The sequence below is a fragment of the Branchiostoma belcheri genome, unplaced genomic scaffold, assembly GCF_001625305.1.
Source record: "Branchiostoma belcheri isolate BF01 breed outbred unplaced genomic scaffold, Haploidv18h27 scaffold45, whole genome shotgun sequence".
Taxonomy (NCBI): domain Eukaryota; kingdom Metazoa; phylum Chordata; class Leptocardii; order Amphioxiformes; family Branchiostomatidae; genus Branchiostoma; species Branchiostoma belcheri.
Genome location: NW_017804076.1, coordinates 1,055,310 through 1,065,019, shown reverse-complemented (window position 1 = coordinate 1,065,019; position 9,710 = coordinate 1,055,310). Strand labels below are relative to the sequence as shown.

Below are 9,710 nucleotides of genomic sequence, written 5' to 3'. Positions count from 1 at the left end.
AATTTGATACTGTCTTACCCTCACCAAAAGATCTGCTTGGAGATTAACTGGTCTAGTCTGTTGCTGAACTTTGTGCTAAAGTTTAGCTAAAACGACGCCTGTGTGTTCCCAGTCCCTAGGCTGTACCCTGTATGCCATGGTGTACCTGGAGGGTCCGTTTGATGCCGTGTGGCAGAAGGGAGACAGTGTGCAATTAGCAGTCCTCAGCAGAAATGTCAAGTTTCCAGAGGATCAACAGTCATTGTAAGTATGGGATCCATGTACAAAGGAAGACAAAGATAAACTAGAAAGATAAACAGAAGATCCACACAGGTCTCGACCTAGTCTCGTGTTCTCGCGAAACTAGGTAGCCTGGGTTCCAGACCCATAGCACACTGGACACAAATATCTCAGTGAGCCTGGCTCGCTGAGATATTTTGTGTCCAGTGTGCTTTGGGTCTGGCATCCAGGCTAGAAACTAGGTCACTCCCTGATCAAGATGTACAGTGGACATCAAAAATTTGGAGGTACAGTACATGTACGTGTTTCTACCTTTCAAAAGAGTCACTGATTGAGGAATATACTACTTACTGATAATTCTACGTGACTGATGAACCTTTTCAACGAAACTAGAAAGGGTACAGAACTAAGCCGCAAGATTCTGTACAAACAACTATGAAAAGGGTGCTAGTGTCATGGAAATGAAAAGAAACCTACAGTGGGTGTCACTGGAATGCAGACAAAAAATTTCCAGACTATAACTATGCATGATGTACGAAATGACCAAAGTACCCAATACCAGCCCAGAAAAGAACACAAAATAGTTGTGCTTTCAAATACCAGAGTTGTCAACCAAGAATTCAGGTGTTCAAAAAATATTTTCCAAGAACTATCTTAGAGTGCAGCTTGTTGCCACCAAGCAGAGTTGGGGCATCATCACTAGAAAGCTTTAAACATCTTCTGCAATGAAATGTGCAAAGATTGGGTGTAACAGGTCGTAATATAGCCAGCTGCCTCTGCTTGCAAAGCTGGTGTGTTACGCCAAATGGCGGTTATACTGGTTATACAGATACAGATCCGCAAGTACAAGTAGAGAGCATATAGCCAATTGCAAGCTAAACATACAGGCAGCTAAAAATACAGATAGTGCAGGTTAACTCACTTAATCACTTACTGATGAATAGTCAGTATATACTATAGAAAAAAGCATTTAGAGGAAAGTAAGATATTGATTTATTAAGTATCTAAGAATCATGTTGAATATCAAGTGAGGTTTTTATATAAGAATCAATCTTCAGACATTTTCTGGCCATCATTTTCATTTTTAATCTGTGATTTTCAAAGCGTACCAGTATATACAAGAAATAGCCACGCATTCAAGTACCAGAGTTATCAACCAAGGATTGAGGTGTTCAAGAATTCATTCTTTCCTAGAACTATCGCAGAGTGGAACTCACTGTCACCAAGTACAGTAGGGGCACTGTCAATAGATAGCTTTAAACAATGTCTAGAGCTAGAAGTTCAAGGGTTAGGTGTAACAAGTCGATCGGTGTAATATAGCCAGCTGCCGCCGCGCCGCGTGCCTGCGAAGCTGGTGTGTTACGCCGAAAGGCGGTTATACCGGCTATACAGATACAGATACAGATATACATTTGTAAAGCACAAAATCTGTACAGAAAGAGACTGAGCTGTTGTAGTAAAATTTCTTGTTCCTGTTCCCATTTTTCACAGATACTCTGCGGAGTTGTTAGACCTGATTAACGCCCTACTGGTGGTTAACCCAGCCGAGAGACCAAATATCAACTGGGTGATCCAGAGGGTGGAGGATCTGTGTATTAATGCCCTGGCTGCTAACAGGGTCTAATCTACTGTCACTTAAGTCCTTTAATTTTAATCTTCCACATCACAAGTATCCTACATAGTATAGTATAGTATCCTGGCATTTTTTCCAGCCTAGGGTCCACTACAATTGTCACTTGAGACAAAACGTCTTTTTGAGCAGGGTTTCAAAATGCTAGGTGCATATGCACCTTAATTAATATCCTCTTCATCCAAGACATTGTAAGACCATGACATATATGCACCTTAATGAAGGTAAAATTGGAGCTGTGCAGGTATTTCTGATGTCTACCTGCACCTAACCTGCACTGGTCCATGTACTGGGTTTATATGTACATGTACATGTTCATGTATATGGATTTTTATTTTCTGCAGTGAATGTTTATGAAGTATAATGGTTTAATAAGTCTTTATCTTCAAGATATAACAAAGAAAATAACAGAAATAACAAAACTGCTTTATACAAGGCCAGGAAACTACAGTACATGTAGGTTTTTAGACTTTCTTTTTAAAATTTTTGAGCATTGGCTACTCTTTTTACCTTGCTTGCAGTCATGCTTTGCATTCCAGTTAAATAAGTTTAGATGTAGCAGGGTTGACTTTATGGTAACTTCTCCTTTACAGAGTGTTGCAGATATGATATTAACTCTATAAATATCTGTATAAAAATCATTTCTTATATTAGGCAACTTAGTACATCTGTACTGTTAAAAAGAGTTATGGCTACTGTATATGGTGGGGAAATAATTTTTGGAAATGAGAATATTTATTAGTCTCAAAAGAGAGATTTTACTTTCAAAAAGTTTTTGTCAATTTGGGATATTTACTGGCATTATCTAAACACTTACATGTATTTTGAATGTAAGGTTTAAGTTATAAATACTAAATAATTTCACAGTCATTTTCCTGTGTTTAAGCTATTCTCAACTTCATAACCCTATAACCTATAGAGTCAAACAGCTACTTCAGTGTGGTTCAAGACTTCATCTATTCTACAATCAATCATTTTCTCTACATTTTCCTTTCAATTGTCAAGTAGGTCGGGATCTTTTGAAGTAAAAGAAAAAAAATGCTAAATGAAAGACAATCCCAAGAAATGTGTTAAATGCTGTTGGCTACATGGGGTGCAATATACATGTAGCCAAGGGTTTGTTATCTTGGAGGTTAAAAGCTGAATGTACAAGGTACAAGTTATATTGTATAGTTAATGGAACTACATGTATGGTGGGTATTTCATGCAATGGTTATTATAAGCCATGACAGTTTAGAAGAAATTAACTTTAAACTGTTGAAGGCAACCCTCTACAAGATTTTTGTAGACTCTATTATAAATTTATCCTATGTAAAGATATATAAATTTGCAATTTAAGGCTATTATCCGAGGAGATGGTATTAATAATGGTATCTAACATGGAAAATGCAATGGTCATCTTTGTTCCGGAATCCTGGCTATCTCTATATATAAGAGAATGAATCTCTTAGTTTCAAGTTTAAGAAATGTTATGATGTAGTACTGTTTCAAATATTGTAAACCTGGCAACTTGAATATGAAATGCTGACAAGAGAATTCTTCTGTAAATTACAGATTTAACTTTATAAAGTTAATTGCAAGTTTGCAACTTAAATATAAAAATTCTAAATGTCTTACTTCTACCGTGTCATTTTGCTTTTGTCGTTCACAGAAATATTTGCAAGCAAATAATAAAATAGTGTTTATGATATAAATGTATTCATATCTTTTCTGTTTGGGGGGGCAGTATACATTAAGTACAACAAACATAACTTTTCAGACTAAAACTTTGTCTACATTTAACATTTTGTACAGAACTACAGAAAAAAAATTGCTGCCTTGCTGGGATAAGAATTGGCATGAAAAAGATTGATGAAACTAGAAAGGTGACATTTGCCAAGCAAATTCATAATGTTTACCTTCACATATGGTCTGCTCTGTTAATTCTTACTCAAACACATTCATATGTATGGTCAGGCAGAAGTCTAAATCCCTCCTGCTATAAAATTGCAACATGATGTAAGTCAATACTAGTTACCATGGTGACAGACGTCTGGTTCAGGTGATTGACCTTTTTGGTTTGGAGAAGAAGAAGAGGAAACAGAGCAAAAACAATATATTTTCCTTCGGTAAAACTTAAGTCATATTCTTAACATGACTGACAGGTAAAGTTTGAGCAAAAACAATATGTTTTCCTTCGGTAAACATAAGTCATATTCTTAACATGATTGACATGTGAAGTTCATAACATACAGTACGCCCTTGGCCTTCTGTAGCGCCTATGACGTAATGTCGCACAGTTGTTTTCGTTCTTCTATATCCCAACTGCTGCGTGGGGGACTTTATCAATGGTACGTTAGGCACACATAATTAAACACTGCCGGGACGTACAGCCAGCTCGGGAACTATTCTCATAAACGTGCGGTGTGTCTAGCACGGAGACTGGCTGTCAAGGGCAAGTCACAAACGTAACTAACCAAAAACAACACCCGTCAGGAGCATAAAGCATGATTGATGGAGGATATACCCAGTTACGTATGTTATTTCTGGTTATATATATAACCAGTCCTCTCATTGGTACATAACTCATGTAAGGCCATGTTGATTTGATTATATGGATGACATCCGCGCGCGCATGAATTTTCGGCCGTTTCCAAAAAAAAAAAAAAAAAAAAATTTCAACCATACTGTAAATCGTACAAAACAGTTGCAAAATGAGCAAAAATATACCATAAGTTACATTTGCTCAACCCTCATGACCACGTAGATTTCATAATGAAAAGAACTTTTTTTTTTTGCAAAACTTTTTTTTTATTCGCACGCGCGCATCAGTTTTGGGGCTCCCGGAGGATGTCATCCATATAATCAAATCAACATGGCCTAATTCAGAATTTTTTAAAAAATCCGGACTTGCAAGAAGAAGAGACTTTCTTTATTTACCTTTTCCTAAATCGGTCGAATTAAGATCATAGTACAAACCGTGTACATTTTTATAAGAAACATCGATATATAGGATTTAAAAGCATCCAATGTAATGTAATTTCATGGTGGCAAAGCAAAAAAAAATATTCTGGATGAGAAACTCTGACATTATTGCGATTTTAGCACATTTCCGCCATAATTTTATACTTGGAGCGTTTGAAATAGCGCAAACGCGAGGAGCTCTTCATCTTCAGTGGGTACACCAGTCTATACGATGCAACACAAACGACCGTTTTCCGTCGATCAGATTATCATATTGTAGCCTCATAGATATCAGTATGCTATGGAATAGGATTGATTCAACATATACATATACTACATGACCCGAAAATTGACTTTGAAAACCCTGAAGTTACATTGCATACCTTTAAGCTCGTCACGTCCTCTACACCCCCACACTAATAATGACATTATGCGCTGCTGCCAGGGCAATAACCAAATGTCGTTCTTTAATTTTCCCTACTGGCTCAATCACACCAGACCTTGGCAAATCGTGACGTGTGCGTGAATGGAGCTTTGTTGTCCCACAAAATAGGTCTATCCCGATCCTTTGCCCTTAGTTTCATTCTAGGCCACCGCGAAGTTGGACTGGCGCAGGACATTCTAAGGAAAGCTCCGTGGACATTCTACAGAAAGCACCTTGGACATTCCGAGGAAAACTCCTTGGACATTCTGAGGAAAACTCCTTGGACATTCTGAGGAAAACTCCTTGGACATTCTGAGGAAAACTCCTTGGACATTCTGAGGAAAACTCCTTGGACATTCTGAGGAAAGCTCCTTGGACATTGTAAGGAAAGCTCCTTGGACATTCTGAGGAAAGCTCCGTGGACATTCTGAGGAAAACTCCTTGGACATTCTACGGAAAACTCCTTGGACATTCTGAGAAAAACTCCTTGAACATTCTACGGAAAACTCCTTGGACATTCTACGGAAAACTCCTTGGACATTCTGAGGAAAACTCCTTGGACATTCTACGGAAAACTCCTTGGGCATTCTGAGGAAAACTCCTTGGACATTGTAAGGAAAACTCCTCGGACATTCTGAGGAAAGCTCCTTGGACATTCTAAGCTCAAAGATGGCGAGAAAGTTTTGCGAGCTCTTTTTCCTCGTGGTCCTGTGGTACTCCACTTTTGTGCCCCGGTGTTTGAGCGTGTACCAGCGGCGAGATGTTCTGGATAAAGGCGGTAAATACTCGTTGGGATGGACGGTGGACGTGGAGGAAAAAGTCGTGGTGTTTTCCGTTGAAGTTGAGACGAGAGGTTGGATAGGACTGGGGCTTTCTCCTCACGGAGGTATGCCTGAATCAGACATCGTCATCGGATGGGTGGATGGAGAAGGCAACGCCTTTCTCACGGTTAGTTTTATCCCTCCCAACTTTCTCCCAAAGTTGAAATAATTCACAGAATAATCCATTTGTACATGTAATCTTTGCATTTTGGAACGCGAAGTTTTGCTGTTTTGTTATCTGTTATTTATTATATTCTTCTTTGTCAGTGTCTTGTACTTCGTATATTTTGTTTAATAAAAAACAAAACAAAGGACGTATATAGTTTACGAGAATAAGTATCATACTTCGTTGTTGGAAAACCTTGATCAACATTAGTTTTCATAATATGAACTACATGTAAGTCACCAATAAAGAGAGGATGAAAACACGGGATAATCTGGTCAAAAGTAGGGTTTGTTCACTGTTGTCAGCTGTTGTTGGAGTTTGAGCTGGTCAACACCCTGTTTTCTTTATTATCATTGATATTTGAGAGGCAGACCCTTGCGACTCTCTGTTGAAGAAGAATTGGTGCAATTGAGATTGAAATGCGGGAAAGTACTATTTTGAGTCCTTATTTTAGTGTATTTAACTATAGCCTTCAATGACCAAACCTAATAGTGGTATCTGTCCATAAGTTGCGTTTTCACCGTGAATGCTGTGTACACTACCACCCTCGTACAGGACCGTTACGCTACAGAGAACGGTGCCCCGGCAGTAGACACCACCAGCCAGGATTGGGTCCTACTGTCGGGGTGGGAGAATGACACCCACACTAGTCTCAGCTTCAAGAGGCCGTTCGACACATGCGACACACAGGACAGAGTCATCGAGGTAAACTTTTCAACATTCACATTGATTTACTACTTATTGTTAACTGATGTGATGCCACTCATATTTTCAAACAATACCTCAATACAAAACAATTGCTACATCCTTTTTTGATGCGATTTAAGTCATATAGAAAAAAATTAACTGTTTCCCGACTCAAAGAAACTAGACTCCGGGGATTTTCGACCGAATATCTCGGTCTTCGTCAAGTATACTATAGACACGTGGTTTTTAACACGTGTGGCGTCAGCTCTGGTCAAAGTTGATCGGAAGTCGGTAGCGCCCCCCGTCCCGGTTTAGAGAACGTTGATGCGAACAGTTTAATTTTTCACTATGTAGATTACCAACTCAGATGAACTTTCAAGCACAAGTGCATTTGTCTGCGTTGGTGGCGGCATAAAATACTAGTATTTTAAAGTTGCTGTCGCCATGTATTGTGATAAATGTTGGAATAGAAAAAAAACGTTCATGCTAACTTTATCATTATGTTTAAAGTTAAATCTTTTGGTCCATCACAAAAAAATTCTAGAGCTTTCGACCAGTCACTCTGGTCTTCCTCAGTAGACTGACCCAGTGAAGCTTGTCAACTACCAACACAGATGAACTTTTATGATAGTAACTTTATCATTATTTCATTTTGGTAGGACGGGACTTCGCGTGTGATCTTTGCGTGGAACGACGCTGACCCTGTGACGGACGTCGGCCCGTCCTACCATGACGCTAACCGCGGGGTCAAGTCCGTCTTGTTACTGGACAAGGACCCTGAACAAACCCCGCTCCCGGACAACGTGCTGACACTGGACATCGTGGTCCCAAAAGTACATGACTGATTCTTTATCTATGATATCTAAGTATACAAGTTTATATAAATGTGTGAGCACAAAAAGTAAATTTTGATGTAGAGTAAATAACGAAGTCCTTACCTCCCAAACGTTGAAACGGCCCTTCGTTGATATTATGTGGATTACAATCTCTGGGAATCCAAAAACTGATGATGCGAGCGGATAAAAATGAAAGTTTGTTAAAAAAAAGTTTCCTTAATTATGAAATCTACGGAGACATGAATGTTGAACAAATTACTAAACACACAGAGTAGGTATATATGGCGAAGAATAGGCTCTTCGTTTTCATTTCTTCGCATTTTCTTCTTTTCCCCTGGAACTGATTTCGGCACTCTACGGCATTTAGTATCGTCTTCCCATATATTTTCCAGGTTCACGTGCCTGCAGAGGACACCACGTACTGGTGCCAGTGTTTCAGACTGCCGATGGTCGGGAGGAAGTACCACGTGGTCAAGGTGAAGAAACCATCATGATACTTAAAAAATTTTGTACAAGACCTTGCTTCAGGCTACAGAGAGCCATTCTTTTACATCTTACATGAGTCTTCCATGCATGTTGGCTGGCACGTGTATATATCTCACCACGTTTTCATGTCTTTTTCATGACCTTAGTGGGAACAGATAGTCCAGCCTGGGCACGAGAGCCTCGTCCATCACACCATCGCGTATTTCTGCCCGCCCGGGACGAACGAGTCTCTGGTGGGGCTGGGGGAACACTGCTACGGGCGGAGGTCCTCTACCGGAATGGGAGAGCACTGCAACTCGCAGATCCTGGCCGCGTTTGCAGTTGGTGGAGGGGTAATTACCTTCCTTATATATTTTCGTTGGCGTTCGTGTGTGTGTGTGTGTGTGTGTGTGTGTGTGTGTGTGTGTGTGTGTGTGTGTGTGTGTGTGTGTGTGTGTGTGTGTGTGTGTGTGTGTGTGTGTGTGTGTGTGCATATGTGTGTGTGTGTGTGTGTGTGTGTGTGTGTGTGTGCATATATGTGTGTGTGTGTGTGTGTGCATATGTGTGTGTGTTTGTGTGTGTGTATGTGTGTGTGTGTGTGTGTGTGTGTGTGTGTGTGCATATGTGTGTGTGTGTGTGTGTGTGTCATATGTGTGTGTGTGTGTGTGTGTGTATGTGTGTGTGTGTGTGTGTGTGTGTGTGTGTGTGTGTGTGTGTGTGTGTATGTGTGTGTGCACGTGTGTGTGCGTGTGTGTGTGTGTGTGAACAACATTATTGGAGAAGGCTTAGATGGATGACCTTTAAAGAGGCCATGAATTAAAGAGCTATGGACGGTTTTTAGAAAAGCCTTTCACCTTTTTCTGAATAATAGTTAAAACTAGAAGGCCCTAGAAGAATACCACAGAATGAAAGACCTTGCCTTTTATGCCTAAGCTTAAGCCTATTAACAGTACCATGAGTGGGGAAACATCAATATATCTTTTTTCTAGCCCTTCACCCTCCCGACTGACGCTGGCCTGCCTCTCGGGGAAGACGGCGCCCCCAATCTGATCATGCTGGAAATGCACTACGACAATCCGGAATTACGTAACGGTGCGCATGACGTCACTACTACATGATAATTGGAGTACATGTATTAGGTTTATGGTGGTTGTGATAATGATGATGGTGATTACTAGTATATTGAAGATGATAATGATAACTATTATGATGACGTAGTATAATTGATGATCAGAGATGATGATAACTGGATACATCTTCCTTACGATATTAATAATGGCAGTAATAAAGAAGTTATAACATTCGTTGTGAAAATCGCCATAAGGAAGAATCACTGTGGAACAATTTTAATGGACTCAAGTAATAAAAGTACGTAATATGGACTCAAGTGATAGTAAGATTCAATATACAAAATCGTACCAGGCTGGTACAAGTACAAATAATATTGGAAATTTCGGCTTGTTTTACAACTATCTTTGGGAATGGCCTGTCAATAACATTTTTTTTGCTACTATTAATA

General features: G+C 39.6%; 2 protein-coding genes across 2 annotated transcripts in view; both read left to right on the top strand.

The window, feature by feature from the left end:
- Positions 1 to 3,471, top strand: part of LOC109478799 (serine/threonine-protein kinase 16-like) — an 8,308-nt gene extending 4,837 nt beyond the window's left edge. Inside the window, exons 7-8 of the mRNA XM_019780598.1 lie at positions 113 to 243; positions 1,711 to 3,471. Of these exons, the coding sequence (XP_019636157.1) occupies positions 113 to 243; positions 1,711 to 1,843 (264 nt within the window). The 3' untranslated portion in view covers positions 1,844 to 3,471. The remainder of the gene's footprint in view (positions 1 to 112; positions 244 to 1,710) is intronic.
- Positions 3,472 to 5,885: 2,414 nt separating this feature from the next.
- Positions 5,886 to 9,710, top strand: part of LOC109478659 (DBH-like monooxygenase protein 1) — an 8,614-nt gene continuing 4,789 nt past the window's right edge. Inside the window, exons 1-6 of the mRNA XM_019780325.1 lie at positions 5,886 to 6,164; positions 6,759 to 6,908; positions 7,550 to 7,723; positions 8,119 to 8,202; positions 8,359 to 8,544; positions 9,181 to 9,283. Coding sequence (XP_019635884.1) covers positions 5,886 to 6,164; positions 6,759 to 6,908; positions 7,550 to 7,723; positions 8,119 to 8,202; positions 8,359 to 8,544; positions 9,181 to 9,283 — 976 coding nt within the window. The remainder of the gene's footprint in view (positions 6,165 to 6,758; positions 6,909 to 7,549; positions 7,724 to 8,118; positions 8,203 to 8,358; positions 8,545 to 9,180; positions 9,284 to 9,710) is intronic.